This window comes from Ochotona curzoniae, unplaced genomic scaffold (assembly GCF_017591425.1).
Source record: "Ochotona curzoniae isolate NIBS_2020 unplaced genomic scaffold, NIBS_Ocur_1.0 scaffold_4506, whole genome shotgun sequence".
Taxonomy (NCBI): Eukaryota; Metazoa; Chordata; class Mammalia; order Lagomorpha; family Ochotonidae; genus Ochotona; species Ochotona curzoniae.
In genome coordinates this window covers 30,979,739-31,004,342 of record NW_024467119.1, presented here as the reverse complement: position 1 = coordinate 31,004,342, position 24,604 = coordinate 30,979,739, and the positions used below count along the sequence as shown (strand labels likewise).

The following is a 24,604-nucleotide window of genomic DNA, read 5'->3' as shown; positions in this document are numbered from 1 at the left end:
TTTCCTGTGGGTCTCCCAAGTGTGTACAGAAGCACAAGGACTTGAGCCATGCTCTGCTGCTTTCCCAGGGCATAAACAGAGAGCTGGATGGAAGTGGAGCAGCTGGGACACAAACCAGAGCTCATATGGATGTGGTACCACAGCTGTGGGGTGTAGGGATTAGCCTGGTGTGCCATTGTGCTGGCCTCCAATATGAACATTTTTATGGGCAATTTGCTATTACCTATCAAAATTCAAAACCGTGTTTCTCTTGGTGCTAGAAATTCTCCAGCATTTGCTGTAATATTGAGAAAATTAATTAGCCTTTATTTGTTTCTGTTCTTCCCAGGTGGGAAGAGGATGATGTATAAATATGTGTTCATACATAATGCATGCAGCTACAGTGAGCACTCAATACACTTATGGAAAAAATGCCTGCTATAATGACATGATATTTATTATTACCGTTATGACAACTGTAAGAATATATTCTTCAGAACCGCTCTTTCAAATTTGTAAAGAATATATTTTCTTTTTAGGGCCCGGTGTGGTGGCACAGTGGTTAAGGTCCTCGCCTTGCATGCCCGGGATCCCATATGGGCGCCGGTTCTAATCCCGGCGGCCCCACTTCCCTTCCAGCTCCCTGCCTGTGGCCTGGGAAAGCAGTCAAGGACGGCCCAAAGCTTTGGGACCCTGCACCCATGTGGGAGACCCGGAAGAGGCTCCCAGCTTCGGATTGGCATAGCATCAGCTGTTGCGCTCACTTGGGGAGTGAATCATCGGACGGAAGATCTTCCTCTCTGTCTCTCCTCTCTGTATATCCACCTTTCCAATAAAAATACATCTTTAAAAAAAAAGAATATATTTTCTTTTTAAAAAGATTTATTTATTTTTATTGGAAAGGCAGATATACAGAGAGGAGGAGAGACAGAAGAGGAAGATTTTCCATCTGATGAGTCACTCTCCATGTGCCCGCAATGGCTGGTGCTGCGCCGATCCGAAGCCAGGAGCCTGGAGCTACTTCCAAGTCTCCCACATGGGTGTAGGGTCCCAAGGCTTTGGACCTCTACGACTGCTTTCCCAGGCCACAAGCAGGGAGTTGGATGGGAAATGGGTCCACAGGGACATGAACCGGCACCCCTATGGGATCCTAGCGCATGCAAGGCGAGGTAGCCACTAGGCTATCGCACCAGGCCCTGTAAAGAATATGTTTTCAAGGATGTTCATGACAATAGTCTTGGTAAAGTAAAAAGTTGGAGACCACTTAGCGCTCAGTGATAAGGGAGCAGTTAAGCAAGTTTCTGGACATGTGTGAGAGGCAACAGAGAAAGCAGAGATGCGGATTCTGCAGAAGACATGGCTTGAGTGTGCATCCTACATCAGCTGTGCGCTGTGGGCCATTCCTCATCATCCATATACCTTAGCTGCTATATCTGTGCACATACAAGTAGTGGCAAAATACTGACCTTAAAACATGATTGTGAGGGATACATAAGACATTGTCTGAATGATTGCTCAGAAGACAACTAGATCATAGTGAGAGGCATCCCACAAATTACAGGATCACAGGAATTGTTAACTACTTTTACGTATTGTATAACTATTGTTATAACTACGTTTGCATATCAGCACGTATAGCTGCAGCAAACTATGTTATCTTTTCTACCTGTAGGTTTCATTTGATAGTAACAGATAAGTGTTCCACTCATAAACCCTTATATGGGGATGTCAATGTTCAAATATATGTCACTTGCTAATTACAAGAAAAGAACAATAGCTAATCATATTTCAAGTTTCTAAGCATTCTTCACTTAGATTACAAACGAAAAAGTTAGTAGGCGAAATCGATCACCTCAACATTAAGGCACTACGTGAAAAAATAGGTTATAGCCATCTTTGTTTTTGAGGAATTTAATTTGAATCAGGAGTATATGTTATATATTTGAATACATGGGGAATCACAAAAGTTAAATTTGTATTGAAAAGAATACGGTAACTGACATTATATTGATACTTTTTAATATTACCTTACATTAAAGTAGCTACAACTGAAGAAACAGAAATACAAGTAGTTATGCTCACAAAAACACCCTGTCTGGTGTCACTACATTTCTTTGGAGCAAGAAGAGGTGCTTAGCATACAGGCTTTGCACACGGCATCCAAATCACTTCATGACATCCTTACTCAGATTAAAACAAGAAGTTGGCTTCCTTATGTGTAGAGAAATAAAAATAGAGCAGATGTGCATGCCGGGATGAATAGAAACATTGGCTGTTTCTCAGAACAGGTGAGAGTCTGTGTCCTACCAGCTTAGGTTCTGTATAACAAGTAACCCCCAAATGCAGTTGTAGGGGGAGACTTCCGCGGAATGCCCCCTTTTACCAGTCGCACCCACACTTCTTGCCCATAATTTAATTCTAATAAAACATCTCCCGTCACTACCCTATCACAGTGAATTTCGTTGTTAGTATTTTCAGACTCAAATGCAAACTTGTCTCTTCCATCCACCACTAAGAACCCAGACAGGTGGGAACTGAATGACTCGATGGTATACTTGAACACATAGACTCCACGGTACGGAACCCTGAATCTTCCTGTTGTTGGTGTATACGAAGCACCATAATTGACGTGCAAATCATTAAATAGGATAGGACCAGGAGTAGTCATTCCATAATTGTGCGACACGAAAAATGCCACCATCGGTGTATAAGAGCCTTTGGAAAAATCTGTTTAAGGCGAGAGAAAAAAAGATATGGCAAGAGTCAATTTTCATGTTTTTACCTTGCTCTTTTTTTTTTTCACAAGTTATCATTTCACCTCAGTTACAAAATGCCTTAGTATAAGAGACAAAGCTTTGCAGCACCTTTCCCCAGGGACAGGGATATGTCTGCACGCCTGCATTGTCTCTTGGCTGTAGCACTCTGAGCATCTTAGTCTTTTACAGCCTCAGTTTCTCCACTTAGATCAAGAAAGAATGAAAATAACATTTGTTACCTTCCATGCAAAAAAAAAAAATGCCTCAAAGATTAATTTACATGTTGCTTTGATCTCTCTGGAGACAAAGGGATTCAAAGCCCTCTATGATTATTAGGATACCTCGCAATGTTTCAAAGCCCCTTGCAGGAATTAAAGCTGACAAGACGTAGAAGCAATTTTTCCAGCTCCTTGTCAAACCATTTCTAGAGGCTAATGCGGAAACCAAATGAAACCATAGTCACTGAAAAGTAGACAAAGGCAATTTTCTTCATAATTAATGCCAAGTGTACTTGCAAAGGCTGAAATTCAGAGTACACATTTACTCTTTACTGTGTAGCATATTATCAAAAACCTGACTGAAAATTTTGTTGGGCTGCCATTAAAGAGAACATATTTTAGATGCTGTATATGTTTTCTTGTATAAAAGTCAAGAATGGGGCATTCTTGAATGAATATAAAACAAAGACTTATCTTCCAATTAAATGGACAAAATAATTTTCTTATGTTACTCAGGGCTTTTAAGCATGCTGTTAGTCCTCATGCAGTCCAAATTGGTACTACTTATTTCTTTTTTCTTTTAAAGATTTTATTGGAAAGACACATTTATACAGAGAAGGAGTGACAGAGAGGTCTCCAGTCTGCTGGTTCTCTCCCCAAATAGTCACAAGAGCTGTAGCTGAGCCAATCTGAAAACAGGAGCCAGAAGCTTGTCCTGGCTCTACCATGGGTGTGTAGGGGCCAAGGACTTGTGCCATCCTCAGCTATTTCCCTAGGTCATAAGCATGAAGCTGGATGGGAAATGGGGCAGTGCTTACATGAGATGTTGGTGCTTGCAGCAGAGGATTAGCCAACCGGACCATTGCATCAGCCCCTGTTTGCTAACCCTCTGATGAAAACATACTAAGGCCTCATTTAAATGACCTTGTATGACTGGAGTACAAAGCATATTTCTTTAACAACTAGTTTGAAGAGAAATTATTTATATCGGTCAGATACAAGGAGTTGAATTTTCTTTTAGTATATGAGAGAAAGACAATGAGAGAAGAAGGGACTTTCAGTAACCGCCTTTGGTATACCGATATTGAACATTTCTAGTGTGAGTGCCATAAGCGCAACAAGCTAGTCCTCCACCTTTAAGCAACCACATCTCATGTTTGCATCAGTTTGTGTCTTGGCTGCTCCACTTCTGATCTAGCAACCTGCTTACGTCCTGGGAAAGTAGCTGAGGATGGTCCAAGTTCTTGGGCTCCTGCATTCACGAGGGAGACCTGGAAGAGGCTCCTGCCTCTTGGCCTCTGACCGGCTCAGCTCCAACCATGTGGCCATGTGGGGAATGAACCAGTGGGTGGAAGATCTTTCTGTCTCTCCTCTGTGTAAATCTGCCTTTCCAATAAAAACAAATAAATCTAAAAAAAAGTTTCCATAAGTGCTTGTAAATACAAATGGATCTGAATGTATCTGCCAAAAAGATATTTCCACTTGTAAATCATATTCAAAAGTCACAGAAGCCAAAAGAATCCATTCTTTCTTGAATCACATTAAGCATCAATATTTTCAAAAAATGTTTCTATTGCTGACCTTGGGCAAACCCAAACATGTTTGTTCTTTTTCTTTTTCTTTTTTTTTTTTTTACCTACCTGGAGGTAAAATGTTTTCTTCTGCCAGCTTAACAGTGCAGTTGTCACCCGTGAAAGGATGCCGGCAAGCGCAGGTAAAGCTGGAAATCCCGTTGATGCACGTGCCCCCATTCTGGCACGGGAGGCTGCTGCAGCCCGAGTACTCCTCTGTGACTGAGAAAGAATCAACATAAAATGGGATTATGTGGCCTGTGTTCAGGTTGATCTCAAATCATAGTTTTCAATCAAAAGGAAAAGCTCTGAACTTGAGATAAGAATAATGAGTTTCCAAACGGAGGTTGCCTGCTGGTGTGGCCACAGGACACCATACAAATTGCCTAGCACTGGCTCTTCCCTCCCCTTTTTGTGATGGAGGGAGATAATTCAGTGATTCAATGCACTTATTTGTGTGAAAATGTTAAGAGTTTGTTCAAATGAAGAAGAGAATCAAAATTATCTAGACATAGAATCATGTATATTTGGAATTGACACATAAAAGATGTGTCAACCATTGGCTATGAAAAGTATCTCTTCAACACAAAGTGCAAAGATAATTGGATATCTATAAAACATAAACTCCATGTCTACTAAAATACTAAATGTAAAAAAAAAAACCTCCAACAAGTTGTAACACAATTACTTTGGGGAGCATATATTTGGGTAACTTTGAAGATTTGGAAAACTCTTTCAAAGCAAAGGAAAACAAAATACAGCAAAAACTGAAAGGCATAAAAGAAAAAAAACCCTTCATTTTCAAAATTAAAACTCATTTACAATGAAATTTATCACTACCAAAGTTCAATTATTTTACCAGTTAAAAGAAAACATTGTTTAACAGACATGAAAATGCAATGACTTAACTTTGTAACATGAAAAGCTCTGACAAATCCAACAAAACATAGTCCTTTAAACATCAAAGACAAATGAACAAATGACTTGAACAGGCAGATAACTGAGCAAAACACACAAATCTCACTGCAAGTTTAAAATATGCACCCTCATTCCTAGCGAGCCATTAATAAACTTAACAACAATAGCATTCCTTTTCAAGAGAAAACATTTAAAGAGAAAGCATTCAGTCATGGCTATCCATGCAATAATGGGCTTTTTTTTAAATATTGGAAGGAACTTAAATTGTTAGGCCTCTGAATAGGAAAACTTCATCCTATTTATCAGGTTTAAAAACAAGTAATTTGTTTTGAGCCAGCAATATCTCCTGGAAGAATATATATATATTCCAGACACATTTGTCCATGCACACAAATAATTCAAAGATGTTCTTGATGATATTGTTTCCATTAATGAAAAATTTAAAAGCTTCTAAGCACCACTGGCAAAAAGTTCAACAGGTTATATATGCACTAAGATACATTTAAAAGCAGCTAACAAATAAGGTAAATCAAATCTTCCACACTTTGGATTTGCTGGCAGAAAGTTAAAATTCACATACCATTGGCAGCATAATTTTATTTCATTGGAAGACTTCAATATATTATAAACAATACTTAATTATATAAATGAGAAAGACTGTTCCAAATATACTTGCCACATTTTCCACTATTGCTTTCCACAAGGTGTGCCACCTTGTGGCAATAGTGTAAATAGTTTACAATTCATTGATTTTAAGTCATGTGATTGACAAAAGCATTTTTTACACTGGTTAACATTTTTCTTATGGGGCCCAGCGCAATGGCCTAGTGCCTAAAGTCCTTGCCTTGAATGCACTGGGATCTCATATGGGCACCAGTTCTAGTCTTGCTGCTCCAATTCCCATCCAGCTCCCTGATTGTGGCCTGGAAAAGCAGCAGAGGATGACCCAAAGCTCTGGGGCTCTGAACCCGGGTGGGAGACCTGGAGGAAGTTCCTGGCTCCTGGCTCCGGATTGGCACAGCTCTGGCCGTTGTGGTCACTTGGGGAGTGAACCATCGGACAAAAGATCTTCCTCTCTGTCTCTCCTCCTCTCTGTATATCTGACTTTGTAATAAAATTGAATAAATCTTTAAATATATACATATGTATTATGAAGTGGCACCTATATTTTATACATTGTTTAAAATCTATATTACTGAAAATCATATCTAAAATATTAAACTGCCTATATTAGAATATTTTGTAAAGAAAATGTGTTAATATACTACTTACGTAAGAAGAAATATTTTGTTAATCCCCTGCAATATTCTACAAATATTTTTATAATTAATTAAATTATAAAGATACTGTATATAATAACTTAACAAATGTTTCAGACTAGTCCATATCTTAAAATATCTTTTATCAATGGGTAGGTAACCACACCCTTTCATTTGTAATTAACTATTATTGTAGAAATTAGTTCATTATTTTCTAGCTTAAAATCATCAGTGGTTCTCCATTATTGGTTGAAATATGAACTCTTGCTAACAAAGCACTGGTTTCATTTATTTTCACATTCTTGGAATCTAGCACAGTGACTAAAGGAAAATCTTCAATTTACATGTTTCACTAGGAATGAATTAATTGTGCAATGGAATTGGAAAACAATGAATTATTTATATCATTTGATTAGCTCTGTCATTCTAAATCATCCTCACCTGTGAGCAAACCTGTTTTAGAGAGGAAAGTTTAAGAAACTGTTGAGTTGGTCTCTGTGTTGCTGTCGAGTCTGCATGAGGACCAAGGCTTTGCCCTTCTAAGCAATATGCAGGACGAACATTCCAGCTTTCTCCTCCTCATGTTCTGTTCCTCCAGGAAGGAGCACTTCCCTCTCCTTCTATGAGTTATTCTAGACAGTTCTATTTAGCCCTTTGTCCCAATCCCTTTAATGCATCTGCAAAATAGGTCCACTTCAGTCTAGGGGCCTGAGCCTTTTGTTGGTGGCCAAATACCCTGTCTTCTTGAGACTCCTTTTAGGATATCTCCTATGATGTCTTCTGATCCTGCATGCAGCTTCGTTCACTTATCTGCTTGCTATTTAGATGATCTGGTCTCCACATTATTGTCCAGAGAATCCACATTTTAGTGTCTGATGTTCATTGTCTCAGGGTGTCGGTAGCCTACCATTCTTACAGATTATTGTGTTCTGATGTCAATATTTTTGAAACTGCATTCTTGCATTTACTGTTACTAGCTATTATATATACCTTTATTTCAGAAGACTTGAGTTACCCTCTCTGTCCACAGAACTTATCCTTTTTTTTTAATTCTGAATGAACTGTTTTAGCTACCCCATCCCCAGCTCTCTGCTGTCACTTCCAACTTTACAGTTCATACACGCATCCACGTAGCTGATAAACACATGTAATGTCTCAGTGTCAGGTATGGAATCTCATAACACAACTAAAAACTGATTGGCACTGACTTGGCATTACAAGATATTTGTATTTTGTTACACAGTCAGTATAAAATATAAAACGAAAATCAGATCCACTTTTATAGATTTTCTGATGCTTATTTTTCTGCCTTACTATTAAAATACTTACAAGTGATGAGGTATTTTTTAAACTACCTGTATTTATTAATGTTCACTGGGTTATTCGTTCTTAAACGAAATAGAACATTTAAGTTTCAATGAAGCATCAGTTGCGTAATGACACCTTTTCTCGTCTCTGCCAGTAGAGTGAATTACTTTAACTTTCTATGTTCTTGCCATGATGTTGAGATTCTCTCACAGATTTTGTGCAGTAGGTGACTGTAACTGCTCATGTGTCCTTCCAAATGCAGTGTGACTTTTTGTGAGCTTAGTATTCAGGCTCTCTGTTGCTTCAACTTGGTGTCACTTCTGTGTAATACAGTGACTGGCATTTAGTGAATGCTAAGTTAGTGCTGACTAAATTCACAGTTCTCAAAGTTCATATGTAGTTCGATGCTGTGATATTCTTAGCATGTCTTGCTGAGGACATGGAACCATTTCAAACAAACTTTCTCTAATTTGTCCTTGATCACTGCCTAGGGCACAATGAAGTTTCCAGCAGACTAGTAAGGAAACCTGTTATTTGGACTCCAGACCAGTTTTATGACATGCAGAGAAGAACATTTCACAATTCGAATCCAAAATTCTTTGTAAGTTATATGCTCTCACAATATCAGCACGATGCTTATGATTTCATCCTGGTTACAGTTTTTATTACTTTCATATTTGAGGGTGCATTCTTAGTTTTAGCACTGTTCTGATTGCCCATTGATCAAAATTGTTTCTAACAAATAATTACAATACACTTTCATTGCTCTAGAAATACTTTACATTCTCATTTCCATATCTTCTAAAACTTGTCAACATTAATTTCACTACCATAGTTGCACATCAATTGTTCATTGGTATATTTCCAACCATCTACTGCAATAGCGTTCCTGGTATCTTTTTTTTCCTTGAGTCTTCCAATATCTCTTGTAAACACATTTAATCATATCAGCATTCCTCACAAAATATATTAGCCTTGTCCCAGAAGAATGCTTGCCACTTCATTATTGTTTCATTATCTTAAGCCATGACCTGAGAAATTAAAGGTGTTTATTTGAAGTCATTAGCCATTTTTCTCCTTATCCTTCAGATTCACTACCTTATTCAAAGAAAAGTTAAAAATACTGTCCAGATTAAAATATTGTTCATCATTAGTCATTAAGAAAATGCAAAATAAGATATAACTGCCTGCCTTGCAAATGGTAAAATAAACTATATTAACAATGTCAGTGCTGACAAGGATATTTAGCATTTAGAACTCTCATACATTATTGATGGAAATGCTAAGTGGCTGGTCACTTCTTATAAATCTAAAGCTATAATGATAACCAAGCTATGCTACTCCTGCTTATCTATTCAAAGGAAAAAAATATATTCACATTAAAACCTCTGTCAGCATAACTTGTAATCACCCCAAATCATAAACAACCCAGATATCTTTCAAAGATAAGCAGAGACTGTGATGTACCTACATATTGCACTATTACTCAGTAACAAGAACTGATAGGTGCAGCAATATTTTAAATGAAAAAAGGCAAACTCGAAGGCCTTCACACCCTGTAGGAGTTCATTAATTGCTATTCTGGAGAAGAAAACGACAAGGTGGAATAGATCACTGTAGAAGTTGTGATGGATATGATTTACAAAGGTGTAAGAGGAAATTAATTGGTAATTGAACCGTTTTCCATCTTGATTGTGGTATCAGTAAATTTAATGGTGTATATATTGTACCACAAAAAAAAAAAAAGAGTTCTGATTTCAAGGATTGCAACTACCCAGCTAGGATTTCAAAATTATTAACAAATCTGCAGTAGGTCCTCCCCTTCCTCCTCCTCCTCATCCCTTTTCCCTCTCTCTATCCCTTCCTGACCTCTTCCTTCCCTCTCCTCTTTTTTTTCAGCCCTGTCTCCCTCCCCCTTTTATTCTCCTGCTCTCGTCAAACACACACAAGCTCTATGCTTCTATCATCAGACCCTTTCCCTCTTCTTGTAAAATAGATTTGGAGGTTTATTTTTCTTCTGTATCATTCAGTGCCACTTCTATAAATAATCTCCAATTACTATCTATACAGCTTTATCTGCTTCCAGACCTACATTTATAATTAGTGTTTGCATTCTTCCACATAGATAAGTAGATCAACAAACTGTGTCACAAACTAAAATTCTCTTCTGGTACGCATTTCTGTCTTCGTCATGGCTTTATTTCTGCTAATGGACTGATGAACTTTTAAGTCATCAATGCTTTATTCCCACTTAGGTGTTGTTTTTCATTCTAAGAATTTATATTTTTAATTACTTACCACTTTACACAAATTACATACTCACATTTAACTAATGTCCCCAGTTATAATTTCATTTTTGCCTCTTATCTAGTCTTTCGTTTCTTCATGCTTATACTCTTTTAATTATCTAATTTTTATGCCTAAAAAACTCAGAACACATTTTTCTAGTGAACACGCATGACATGACATTCCTATTCAACTATCTTTCATTTCTCTTCATGGATTTGAACATACTACACTCAACAAGAATCAGTAGGTGGTAGAAGAAGTGAGTGCTTAGTCCATGTCTAATGTCATCACGATTTACTCAAACACCTAGTACTTGATAAGACAATCAACTCTTGTAACAATTAGCTCCTCATTTAGTGATGCTTTAATATACTATTGCTTTTCTTTCCATTCAAAATAGTTTTATCATAGCACAATGTTTATAAACATGTGCCAATTTTTAAAGACATACAACTTAGTAACAAATAAAACACAAAATGTTCTGTACCTGCAGATGCATGTACTACCAACTTTTCTTTGACAAAATGACTGTCTTTCTGAACCAGAGCCTTGCTTTCTCTTCTTTTCTATGCTCAATTCCTTGCGGAATTCACTTTTTGACTCATTAACCCATTCTTATCAGCTTACTTAGTAGCCATAACCTGCTCCCAGTTAACTGAAGCACAGTGTATGGCAATCTGAATCCCCTTTCCTGTCTCTCTCTTTTTATTCTGTGCATAATATATATTACCTTCACAGCTAAAACATGAACTCAGAAGGCCAGTTTTTCCTTTTGAAACATTCCATGCATACAAATATCTAAAATACCATTTGATCTCATTTGACATCTAAGGAGTATTTGTTGAATTAAGTAACTATTACTTATTATAATTTTCAAATAATATAAATAATTTTAAGGTAATTTATTTGGATCTTAGGAAAAACTAATGGAGTTTTAGAATGATTAAAAAAAACCACATTTATTTAATTATTTGAAAGGCAGACTTATAGAGAGAACTTTTCCATCAGCAGATTTCATGTACCAAAAGGCTGTAGTAGCCAGGGCTGGGCCAGGCCAAACCCAAAAGCCAGGGGTTTCTTCCTACTGTCCAGTGTGGATGGCAGAGCTCAAACACTTAAACCATCCTTTGGTGCTTTCCCTGACGCATCAGCAGGGAGCTGAATCAAATCCCAGCAGTGGACCAGCTAGGATGCACACGGGAGCATGTATGGGATTCCACCATCACAGGCAGCAGCTTAACGCACCGCACTATGGTGCTGTAGGTAGCATAATATTTTAAGTTAATACGACACTGACCAAAAAAACTCTGTGTCTTTAGATGCCATCAGTCTAGAAAGATCTTTTGCAAAGTTCTTGAGGAAAATCTGCAGTTTGACATATTCAAATTATTTTTTAGTTTTAGTTTATAATATATGTCTAAAACATGCACACATGATTTTGTACAAGTGGTAATTTTTAGTGGACAATAAAGTGGCTGAGTTCAACTTATGTTTGAAATGTAGTGTTAATATCTCATTGTTCAGATAATTTGGGGGGGTATTGAACATTTTTCATAACTTCAATTTGAGATGGACTGACTAGAAATAAAATACTCTTTGTATATGGTACGTTCATCTTCCAAGCTCTCTGTTTCTTTTCAACATTTCAACATTTTCTCTAATTTCGCTCTCTCCAACTAAACTCTAGAAACTGCCATTCCCTTTGAATCTGCTCCTATTTCTGGTGTCTCATTTACATGAATTTTGCCATGACTTATGTCACCCACACCCAGAATTTCATGACACCATATTTATTCTAATGTCTTTCAAATTTAAATATTCATATGAATCTCAAATTTTGACATTTGCTTGAATTATAAAGCCCAGAAAGGAATTCTTAAGAGAGTGCTGATTAAGCAGAAAACACAGTTTGAAGTTGGGCAGTTAGCCTGGTAGTTAAGATGCCAGATGAGACCTCCCTGTCCCACAGAAGCGGGCTGTGTATGATCCCCAGCCCCATTCCTATATCCACATTTATGGTGATGGAGACCTCAAGAAGCTACCAGAGATGATGGCTCAGGTGACTGGATTCCTTCTATACACATGGGAGGCTAGAATTGCATCTCTAGTCACCTGCTTCAGCCTGGTCCAATCCTAGCTATTGCAAAGATTTAGGGTTTGGGAGAGTTCAGAAAGGAGTTGCTCTCTCTATGTTTCTCTCTCTCTCTCTCTCTCTCTCTCTCTCTCTCTCTCCCTCCCCCCTTATATCTCTTAGTGCTTATCAAATAAACAAATAATATAAAAAAAGTTTGATAATCAACATGACATCTATGGGTAATGATCAGAAGAAAGGCATATATACTTTGCATTTAGTTTATAGATGAAATTAATAATTAAATCTACTTTCCAATCTTTGGTGTCAAACATCCATTATCAAGAAAGCAGCTCTTGCAATTCATGCATGAGAAAGAACCCAAGTATATGCAGTTACTACTGAAATGAAATTTTAGAGCCAACATTAGAAATTTGGGTTCATCAAATACTTTTCTGATGACTCATCTTAGATGTTCTGGCCATTTTATTGCAGGTCATGGTTCAGAAAAGGATTGGCAATTTTTGTCAAGATTCTCTCTCAACTGTCACCATCCTTTCAAATGAAAGGGCAGCTCATGGCTCTCTGGGGAAATCTTTCTCCCCAGAGAGCCATGAACAAAAAATAATCTGTCTATTATTCTCTTCAACTCTGATATGTTTTATTGACACACATTGGGAAGGCAATCCCCAGTAGCAGGCCTGCTAATCAAGTCTGACACAAAGAATATGTTTAAGATTGTGTGCAGATGAGAGTAAAAACAGCTGGCCTGACAATAGTACCATTGGAAAGACATGAACAGCTTCTGGGACCTTGACTGGTCTCCATTCCCAGTTGTTAAGTATCACTCTGTCCATGTCCAGGCTCTTCGTGCAGTGTGGTTCATGCTGGATATCACCTTTCCTTCTCAGTCTCTAGGGTTTTCCCATGTGCCTTTGTCATCAGCCCTCAACAAAACATTGGCTACCAGGTACCTGATGGGCTTCTCTGAAGAAATTGTGTATAGGTTGTTACATTTTTGTATCTTGAATAAAAAGCACACTAAAATGACCACTTTTGTGGGATGCAGTGATATAAGGAGGCCTGGGAATGGATTTTTTAAAGGTTTTGCTCGTATCTTTTCCCCTAGCTAATTCCACAATTAAAAAGTAAGGTCCTACAAGTGCTTCTATTGAATCTGTAAATTCAGGCATGGTTTTGGGGAAAGTTAAAGCAGGTCACAAATTCTAGTTCCAAGTAGACAGCCATCAACATTTAAAAGGCTTATATTCAGTCATTTTGTACAGAACACAACTTATTTGCTGTTCTGAGGTATATTTGAGGAATTTGTTTCATGAAAAACTATATAAATAAATGATAAAAATGCTTAAAGGGGTAATCATTCTTAAAACCTTTTTAAAGATGTTAAATGTGCGCTTATCAATATTCATGCTTTAAAATATTTGTCTTTCATGTCCAGATGTGAAGACAGTGTGGTATGCATCTCTGAATCCAGACCAAAGATGAAGTCCCAGTGAAACTGTTGAAAATATTTGGGCATTATGATGCTGGACTCTCTGACTTTGTCCATGCCTACAATGTTGGGAAACACTTAAATAACAGAATGATGGACTAATGACTATTCATGAACGACTACCCATTATAATACTATACAGCAAACCAATAGGGAGGAAGGGGGTTGGGGAGGGGATGGAAAATCCCAGAGCCTATGAAATTGTATCATAAGACAATATTAAAAATGTATATGTATATCGGTCTTTACATTTTTACTACATTCTACTCTTTTTGATTTATCATTATGTGGTAATTATAAGCTGATTTAACATAGTAACTTATAGAGATGGGACTAATGTGACACCATGATTTTGTAAATTAGACTTTCACACAGAAATCACTGTATATCTAATATTAGATGAAAAACTGAGGAAATATAAACATTGACTATGACTAAGAAAATTTATAACCTTATAACTATCACTAACTCAATAATATACCATAGGAAGATTATCTTTTTATCCTTGAAAAAACCCCCAAGGTAGATAGATAATTTTATTAACAAGGAAATAAGGTTTAGAAAAACAAGAATTTATTGCAAATAAAAATATTGAAAGAACTTTAGCCCTGCTTCCTGACTCCAAATTTAGTCCTTAATTAACAATCACAATTGCCTTGATGAATTTTCACAAGTAAATAAAAAATGTTTTAAGTGATATGAAATAATTAAGTAATCACTAGCCTCTTATTTTTCTCTACGACAGAGAGGGAGTAAGAGGGAGAAAACATTGTCTAATTGCTGGGGAACATTCCCCTACAACTGGGGCATTTGTTTATAAGTGACAGCAGTTACTATCTGAATAATATGAGATTCAGAAGATAATGGCAAATATATCTTCTGACTCTAGCTGTGTAGGGGGCAATGGGATTTCTGGTATTCATTTCTTCAACTAAAACGCAGAAGAAACTAACCAAAGTGTGAGTGTTCTGCCCTCTGGTATAGAACAGGCTATCAGAGAAAGTAGTTTACTATGATGTTTTATTCTTACAGGGGAAATTTCACCTGATGCCACAGGCTTCATCCTCTCGGATGGACTTTACCAGCTTCTCTGCGCAATGAACACCATTAGTTTTATAGCCCAGAGGAGCAGGATCAGCACATACAATCTAGCCACACATTTAAAGGGTCCCACACGTTATGTTGATCGCTGGTTCTGTATAAAATGAATATCTAGTTTAGGTGATATTTATGTATTGTCAGGTCACTTGGTACTGAGATATTTACTGACAAACAACGCAAAATGCTTAACAATTAATTGTGATAGAGCGATGTGAAAAAAAATTTAAAAAAGAGTAGAAAAAAATTCTAGCAAAATATCATTGAAAATAGAGATGTTATTCCCTAGTAGATACTAAGATTATCTACTGAGTCAGTAGATCCTAAGTATCAGATTCCCTGGAACTAAGTCATCCATTATATGCCTGAATGTAATTTGATGAGGTGCTAACATGCAATCTTTATCCCACCAAAGTTTATGAGTTCTCAGTTAGAAATATTTTACATCAATTAATTTTCAGATTTTTTTTTTGGCTTACTCTATAGTTGTAGATGCTTTTTGGGCGTTAAGAGAAGAAATGACATAGCTTGCCAGGTGTAAGATCACATATATGGCAAAAGTTCATTAAAGCTCATGTTTCAGTGCTCACAGGAAATAACAATTGACAATTTTTTCCTAAATTTGCTATTATAAGACCATTCATATATTGAGATACTTCTTTGCTCAGGGAAATGTATATGCCTAATTAATTTGTATTGTGTTTTCCATAAGGTCGAGAGAACCCTCCTAGAGCAGATTAAACTGGAGGAATCACCAATCACTTGGATCATCAAGAGCATTCAGCTTTCTGTCATTCTGTGATTTTTAAGTATTATGATAGGCTACTAATTGCCCTACTGTAATGAAAAGAAGCAAAGTGAGGCCAGCATTGTGCAGCAGATTGCCCTGTTTGAGCACCGATTTTAGTCCTGGCAGCTCTGTTTCCAATCCAGTCTCTGCTAATGTGGCTGCAAAAGTCCAAAGTAGTGGCTGATAGTGCAGGTACTCAGGTCCCCAGTATTCACATGGGAAACCCTGATGAGGTCCCTGGCTCTTGGCTCCTGGCTCTCACCTGATACAGGCCAGGGTGTTTGTCATGTCCTTTTAGGGAGTGAACAAGTCAGGGAGAAGATCCCTTTCTTTGTGCTCCTCTCTCTGTTTCAAATAAATAAAATATATAAGATACAAAATTCATGCAAATGGATGTATAGTTTAGCAGTTGTATATTAGATATTACAAGAAAATTATTTTAGTTAAAATCAATGTGTTATTCTCTTTGTGAGGTTATTCAGTTTTATTATGACAAACAAAAAGCAAAAATAATATCTTTTATACAGTGAAACGATTTAGCAGTTCACAGGTGCTGTGCTGAACTCCTCTTTCTAGCTGAATATGATGATCTGTTTGTGGAAAGCTCTTGTCTGAGTTCTAGACTCAAAACCTCAGAACATTCTTGCCTCAACTGTTATATACTCAGTCAGGGATTATTGTCTTTTAGAGAGCTGTAGCCTACAAACCATTTATGTTGATGACTTCAGCAAAATAACCGTTGTAATCACCTTTCTTATTTACCGGACTGCATGAGTCTACCAAATATCATTTCAATAAAAAGAGAAGTTAAAAGCTATTTTTCAGTAACACCTTACCTGGAGATACAATGTTGTCTGTGTTTCTTTGAGTCCGGCCTACCAGGACAGTGGTAAGATTCACTGTCGGTTTCTTCAACATACTAGATTTCTTCAGTAACGATTTCACTTGCTTCTTTGACTTGACAGCATTTGCCAGACTGCCAGACAATGATCGATCTATATACTCAGTTAAATTAGACAGGACAGCTTGAGTTTTTATCTCAATTATTGATTGCACAAATTCTGTAAGGGCTTTCTCAAGAAGCTGAGTGTCTGGCAAAGAGTTTCTTATCCATGTAGGTATGGTAGCATTCAGTTCCAATATATTTGTAGAAGTGCTGAGACACATTGTTAAAACTTCGTTGAGAGTTTTGTTAAGTAAAGAGAAGTCAGCTGAAAGATGGATGGATTTTGCTTCTAGTGCCTTAAATCTTGAATTTAATACTTGCAGTTGAAGGGCTTGGTTTTTATCATTAGTGGCCACACTGCCTTTTTTAGGTGAAATATAATAAGGGATGAGTGTCTGGGTTATTCTAGACTCAATCTCTTGCAACTGAGCTTCAAAATGTTCGGAAATCTTGGTGGCCAAGCGTATTTTTTCTTCAAAATGACTCATATTTTGCTGGTACTTTATAATTTGGGAAATGGTTTCATTGAACATTTGATAAATCTTCAGAGAGTTTAACTGACTTGATTTCTCATCGTTAGGAATATCAGCAAGGGCTTTGGCAACTTGCAAAACAAAGTAATATTTGTGGTTGTCATTAGTCAAATTCTCAATAGATTCATTCAGGCGTTGAAATTGAGAAATAAATGCCAAAATGGTTTCCATATGTCGGGAACATGTATTATGGACCTCAGAATTATACTCAATGGTACCCAACGACTCTTTGAGCACGTAGTTATCCTGAATGTAGTCAATGGCATTGTTTATAACTGTCATGGTCTTGTTTAGGCCATCTTCCATCTCCAGGGTGTACTGATTCATTCGCCTTTCACAGGTATCACCACGTCTCTGCACTTCATTTACAAGTAGGTTGTATCTTTTTAAAAGTTCTTTGACAAGAATATTCAGCCTATCAACATCACTTGTTAGAGTCTCCACCTTTTTCCGTGTAAGTACTGCCTCCTTTGTCTGTTCATACCCCACTGCCAGTCTAAGAGATGCCCCCTGCTCCAGCAAAGGTTGAAGAATCTCCATGTCATATGTGAAGTCATTCAGTTGCTCACTCATTTTATTCATCTTGTCGTCCATAGGAAAGAGAACCTCAGCCAAAGTTTGGTTTAACACATTCAAATTCTCTTCTGTGTCCTTAAGTTGAAATTTAAAATCATTTCTGCACTTGGAAAACAGGTCTTCACATTCGTCCCTGACAGATTCTTTCTCCTTCTCCAAAGTGATGGTGAGATTGTTAATCTTGCTTTCTTGGATGTGCAAATCATGACACATCTGCATCAGCATCAAGCCCTGCTTCTTTATATTCTCACTTAGAGTAGACATGTACTCAGTGCCATTATGGCTGACCGATGCAGCCGCTGGAACATTCTTCTGGTCTGATAAAAGTTGCTCATGCACTTCGTTCATTTTAGAAAGAGTTTTATTGAGGGAGTCATAATACACAAAGCTCCTAGAACGGTCCTGTGCTAGGGTACTTTCTAAATGAGCCTGCTTTGCTTCTAGTTCTTTAACGGACTTCTCACATGCAGAAGTGATTTCCTGTCTCACATCCACAATGTGATTCTTCAGACTGACTATGTCAGGCAAAGTAGGCATATTTTCTTGTCTTAAACCTGTCTTTTGCTGGACTTCTATTGAAACTACAGATTCATTAACCTGTCGAATCAACTGCCTGGTGTTTTCAAGGTCCGCTGATAGACTGGATACAGTTTTGAAGAGCTGAGCAACAGTCTCTTGCATCTCATTTTGAAAAATTTTAAATTGCTCACTTACTATGTCTTTTATCAAGTTATTAATGCTTTTGGATTTTAGACCTGGAAAACAAAGTGATAAACAATGAATGATACATTATTTTATTATGAGACTATAAATATCTCTAATAATATAAAAAGTTTGAAACTAAATACCAAGGAGATGTAATAATGAATACCTTTACTTTAATACTTGAAAACATTTACTTACAAATATGTGAAAAAAAACAAACCCACAGCAGTCTGTGGAAGATTTTCACCTTCTTAACCTGACAGGTCTGAGAGAAGCCACTTGCAATATACACAAAAGACATGATGGAACTACTATTGATTTCAAGAGAAAGGACATAATATTTAATACCTCTTGGTCTGATCTCACATGAAAATAAATGGCTTTAGGCTCTTTGCCTTAGTAAATGCTAGCTGATGTTAGTTCCTGACTGCGTTATTAGCTCTGTGGTAATGAGGTTTTAGAGGTTATGTTTTGAGCTTCTAAGAGCTAATAAATTGGCGGCAGAGGAGAACCTTAATGAGATTCCCAAGTGAGGAAAAAATATGAAGTAATATTCAGAAGGTTTAACAATGGTTTATAATAACAATAAAATCACAATAATGAGAGACAAGGGATCACAAAATTAAATCCACTTCAAATGACATCAGGAATTCAAGACAGAATTGATTATCATAATGTGACATTAATGTTTCAGAAAGAGATAAGGAAACTTGCCATAAATGCCACACTTACTAGTGTCTCCAATATGAAAAAACCTGGATTGATTGTAACCAAGATGATGGAGGACATTAAAAATAGCATTAAAAATAAGAGGAAAATGGTGCTAGACTGCTCGGAATTACTTAGGATAAAGGAAATGCATATTTAAAATGTAAAAAAAATCATAAAAATAAGATATATATATGTTGTATAGTTATAGTATCTAGCCATAGATGCGCATCAGTTCAAAAGGACTGTAACACAAAATGTAGTCTTCACAATACAAAGCACTTTACATCAGAAAGTTTATTCAACAACGTATTGTTATAGTTAAAGCTTCTATGTAACCTATTCAAGGATTACTATTGGATAAAAATGAACTTAGGCTTTACACATCCTCTTTTTATAATCAAATTTTCAAAAGCACTTGGCAAGCATGGGGGATTTACATGAAAATATTCTGAAGGAAGAATTCTAAAAATAGAACAATGAATTGCTACAGCATCTTGATATCACTTAATCTGGTGCCAAGACAGTGCTGCAAGTGCAAACACTGGTGTACGTGGATTTATATTTCCTTAGACTTCTACACCCTATCGATCAACCTGGCTAAATGAAAAGAAAGATAAAGGATATTCTAATTTTCCTTTTCTAAATCTAGTAGAAACTAAAATAACTTTAAAATTCAAAATAAGGGTACAGCCTTTTGACTTAGTGGGTGTAACTACTGTTTACCATCACCATCAGCTATGAATACTGGCTGCTCAACTTCTGATCCAGGTCCCTGCTTACATGCCTGGGGAAGCAGCTGAAGATGGTCCAAGTCCTTGGGCCCATGCTGCTCACTTTGGACTTGGAAGGAGTTCTAGGTTCCTGGCTTTAGCCTGGTGCTGCTTTGGCTGCTTTGGCCTTTTGGGATGTGAACCAGTAGATGAAAGAGCTTTCTTTCTCTCTTAGTATCCACAATTAAATGAAATCAGACAGAAATTACTCTTTGTTATGTGTCTAATAACATATCCATATTCAAAAGGTTTTAACGTATTTTTATCCTCTAAGCTTTGCCTAGTCAGTTGTTCATTTATCCAACAAATAGCTGTTCAATACATTTTATATGTTATACAGAAAATGAAATTTGGGAAGTAAGATTTTTTTTAAAGAGAGAATATGTCAGTCATGCTGAAAATATGGTACTACCAATGGTAACATTATTTTTATTGCTCTTTCTATAGAATCATAAAGCCATTTTCTACTAGTTAAAGTTGTCTTTATTTCTTGTCACCAAAAACTTAATAAATACTATAAAATATTTAAAACTAGGAATTAGACCTTTTGATCTTGTGACCCTATAATTTATCATGGAAGATGTTTTCAAGATTCAAATGAATAAAAGAAAATTAGTTAGCTAGTTATGGAAATAATGGTAGATGTTTAATTGTAGTAAACTGAAAACTGCATGGATAAAAGAATAAAAGTGATACTAGATAGGTAAAAATGGATTCTTTTTAATACAAATAGGCAACTATCCCATTTATGATTCCTATTGATATGGTCAGAAACAGTTGGGGGGAGAAAGACTGGGGAGAAGGAAAGAGGAAATCCTTGAGCCTGTGGAACAGTATCATGAAAAATAAATTTTTTAAAGGCATAGGTCTTAGAATATAAAAACAAGAAAGAAGGAAAAATGTGAGGTACTGTGACTAATATAGTTTTAAACTTATGAAAAGCTCTGTGGAAGAAAGGGTAAAATCCCAACAATGTCTGATAAGATACCAGATTGCTGGTGTAAGGATTTGTTTTGGAATGAAGAGTTTTCCAGTTAACACCCAATTCGTTGCTAAAGAAATATTTGTGCAACCCTTTGTTTTTCAAACTATATGAAAGCATTTTATGCTTGTATCTGACAGGTCACATGTAAAAACGTCTATTCAATTCTGTATCACGTGATTTACACTCTTCTACTTTTTAAAGAGAGGCCCTTAGAGATGACAATCACAGACAGTTCTAATACCGGACATTTTCCCATGCTCTGTTATTGATTGTTGGATGCGTGGCCATTCTGTAATGTTGAAATACCTCTTTAAGATTGAGACATTACTTTCAACAAGTTCCCAGGCTACTCTTGATTATGCAGTGGCTTTCACCTTGGATGTAAAGTAAACAAGGGAAGAAGTAGTGATTTTGCTAGGCAAATGCAGCTCCTTGGGGTGGGTTTAGCTTTTGTTTCCTCTAAGAATATTCATGAACTACAAGCCCTCTGGTTCTCATAATTAATAACTGTGCTCTGTACACAATTAATTGCTTGTATTGAGAAGGGAATTTCATTATTGTTACTGTTTCTGTACCTGATTCATTTTTCCATCACTATTGCCAGATACTTGTTAGTAGATCAGTAGACCAAGCGGTGGACCAGCAGAGTACTGTCAGATGATGATAACCAAATTTTACCAAACTAATTTCATTCAGATAGTTATGATCAATTATTTGCCCTTATTGCTTGACTTCTTTCTCATGTTTTCACTTATGGGGGAAATGTTGCTCAGGCATTGGGGAGTTTTGATCATACCAGAAGTGTAGGGAAGGGGTTTTCACTGTGGTTGAATAGCACCAATCATTTATATGATTTAAAATAGTCACACCATTAATGAGTTACAAAAGACACCAAGTCAAACCTCCATCTACATTTGATCTATGTGAACTACAATAGAGAAAAAATAATGTGAATATGATATAGGGGACAGCGTAGTGGCATAATTGCTAAAGCCACCACCTGCAATGCATAGTTCATACAGGTGCTAGTTCTTGTTCTGGCTGCACCATTTCCAATCCAGCTACCTGTTAATGGCCTGGGAAAGACAGCAGAAAATGGCTTAAATGCTTGAGACCCTGCAATCCATTTGTTAGACTTGTCTCTAATTCCTGGCTTGTGGCTTTAACCTGGCCCAACTCTGGCCAATGTGGTCATTAGGAGAGTGAACCAGAATATGAGATTTCCCTCTCTGTCTTTTCTCTCATGTAGCTGTCACTTGAATTAAGCTTGAATGCAAGTTGGGTGTAGCTAGGTATAAAACATCTATCAATCATATGAACAAAAGATTTTAAATATATAGTAAAACATTTTTAGATATGACGTGTCAAATTAGTGTCCCAAAATAGAGTGTTATTTTATTTCAAAATTATTCAAGTATGTTTATTATTTACCAAAATCCAGTTTTGTAAGTATGGGGTACTTCCCTTCTCCCTTCTTTACCTCCCTCCTTTTAGTTTCCCTCCCTCCATTTTACTGCTTAGTAAGATTTACAAATTAATTATCTGCTATTTAAATGTATCATATAAATATACCAGTTCAGTATGATACTACATTGTCTACTTTTATCTATATGTACTGTCAAAATTAAATACTTTTTAAAAGATTCACATATTTTTATTGGAAAGGCAGATATACAGAGAGGAGGAGAGACAGAGAGGAAGCTCTTCTGTTCAGAGATTCACTCCCCACGGGGCCTTGACAACCAGAGCTGAGACAATCTAAAGCCAGGAGCCAGGAGCTCCTCAGGCTCTCCCATGCAGGGGCAGAGTCCCAAGGCTTTGGGCTGTCTTCTACTGCTTTCCTTGGCCACAAGCAGGGAGCTGGATGGGAAGTGGGGCAGCCGGGATTACAACCTGTGCCCATATGGGATCCTGGCACGTACAAGGCGAAGACTAGCTGCTAAGCTCCCACGCCCAGCCAAAATTACATAATTTAAGATATCTCATTCAAGAAATGCTTATCTCAACGTACGCTTTTCTTAATATAAAGGAAAGATTCCAAAATGAAATGAGAGAAGACCAAGGAAACAATTGTCTTTTGTCCTAGTTCAATGATCATTTTTTGTTTTACCTTTTAGAAAATATTGAAATTCTTTGCCTTTATCTTCACTGATCTTTCCCTCCAGGGAGGAATACGTGCTTTTCACATCATTCACAGCCAAAGTAATATTATCAACTTTCTTCTGCAGATTGGTCAATTTCATTGCCTGATTGTTTATGTGGTTGGTCATTTTTTGCATTGCCACTACATAAACAAAGACAGAAAGTTGGCACCATTTTAAACGTATAATAAACTCTTCCAATTTCAAGATAGGTTTAAACGGAAACAACTATCCTATAACTAATATAATTGGAAATAAAGACTACATTGACTTCAGCTAGTGGATGGTATCCTGGGTATTGAGTCTTTTTACACAAAAAAATGTAAATCATATTTTAAAAACTTAGATTTCTAAAATGATAGTTGAATCACTGTAAACAGTAACGATTCTGCTCCATTTACACTGGCCTTTCATTAATTTAAGGATTTTAGAACACTTCAAAAGGATACTGACTTCCAATCCCTTAAATAAACTGGTGTGCAATTTCCAAGGAATATTCACTTGCCTATTTTAGAAAATTTCCTTAGGACACACTTCTCAATGCCTTTTCATATAACTACATGAATGGCCAGTACAGTAAAGAGATGTGCTTATCAGTAATGAATCCTGTTTTCTAAAATAAATGACATAGATTTGTTTGGATTGGAAACACATGAAACTAAGCAGTGTAACTTTGGATTGACATAGTGTCATTATTGGTCTTAATTATGATTTTCGTTAGTCTGTAATGAAACCTATTAATGAGCACTTATCAGACAACAGAATAGGGACTTCTCAGCTTCCTTAAAAAGGATCAAGTGACTCCTTCCAGCTCAATATTCTTCCATAACTGAGGGATGAAAGTTTCGGTTTAATTTAGAAACCTGTGATTTCCCTTCATGCTAGTATCCAAGCCCTTTCAAACTTCTGTATTTGTATTAACAATTCTACAAGGTACTTTTCTGTGTAGAAACGTATATTGAGCTTCTCCCAACATCCAGAACCAAATACAATAGGATTGAGAGGTGTGTTAATGGTTCACCAACAAACGCTTGCTTGCCAAGAGATTTGTTATTTCACAATCAAACAGAGCACAATGACTGAGTTAGAGAGCATAGTAATTACAGTCATGACCTGAGTCGCTGCAGTCTTGTTGCTGTAGTGGCTGTCCGCTTGTCTCTGTGCCAGTAGCTGCACTATCAGCCTGGATGTTGTGCGTCAATTGGTGTTGTTCCTGGGCTACGCAAAGACAAAAACAGAAGAGAGAGGGTTAAGCATTGAGTCTGCCTTGCTTTTCCAGTGCTGTGCAATCACGTGGCTGGCATTCTTTTTCTCATGTGCTGAAGCATGGTGGTCTCGGATGATTGCAGAGTAAGCTGCTTCGCCCCATCCATAGGGCAGAGTGACAGTGCATTGGCGTTAGAAGGGCAGGATTCTAATTCTGCCTGGGAAAAATGAAATCATTCGTTTCCTTTAGCTAAAAATGGA

At 36.9% G+C, this 24,604-nt stretch overlaps 1 protein-coding gene across 2 annotated transcripts in view; it reads right to left on the bottom strand.

Moving 5' to 3' along the window:
- Positions 1-1,562: 1,562 nt before the first annotated feature.
- Positions 1,563-24,604, bottom strand: part of MMRN1 (multimerin 1) — a 48,040-nt gene continuing 24,998 nt past the window's right edge. Inside the window, exons 4-8 of one of the 2 annotated variants that reach the window (XM_040966904.1) lie at positions 24,242-24,355; positions 23,107-23,280; positions 16,607-18,580; positions 4,594-4,746; positions 1,563-2,706 (exon numbers count right to left, since the gene is read on the bottom strand). In XM_040966904.1, coding sequence (XP_040822838.1) covers positions 2,291-2,706; positions 4,594-4,746; positions 16,607-18,580; positions 23,107-23,280; positions 24,242-24,355 — 2,831 coding nt within the window. In that variant the 3' untranslated portion in view covers positions 1,563-2,290. The remainder of the gene's footprint in view (positions 2,707-4,593; positions 4,747-16,606; positions 18,581-23,106; positions 23,281-24,241; positions 24,356-24,604) is intronic. The other variant, XM_040966905.1, reaches the window with a different exon arrangement.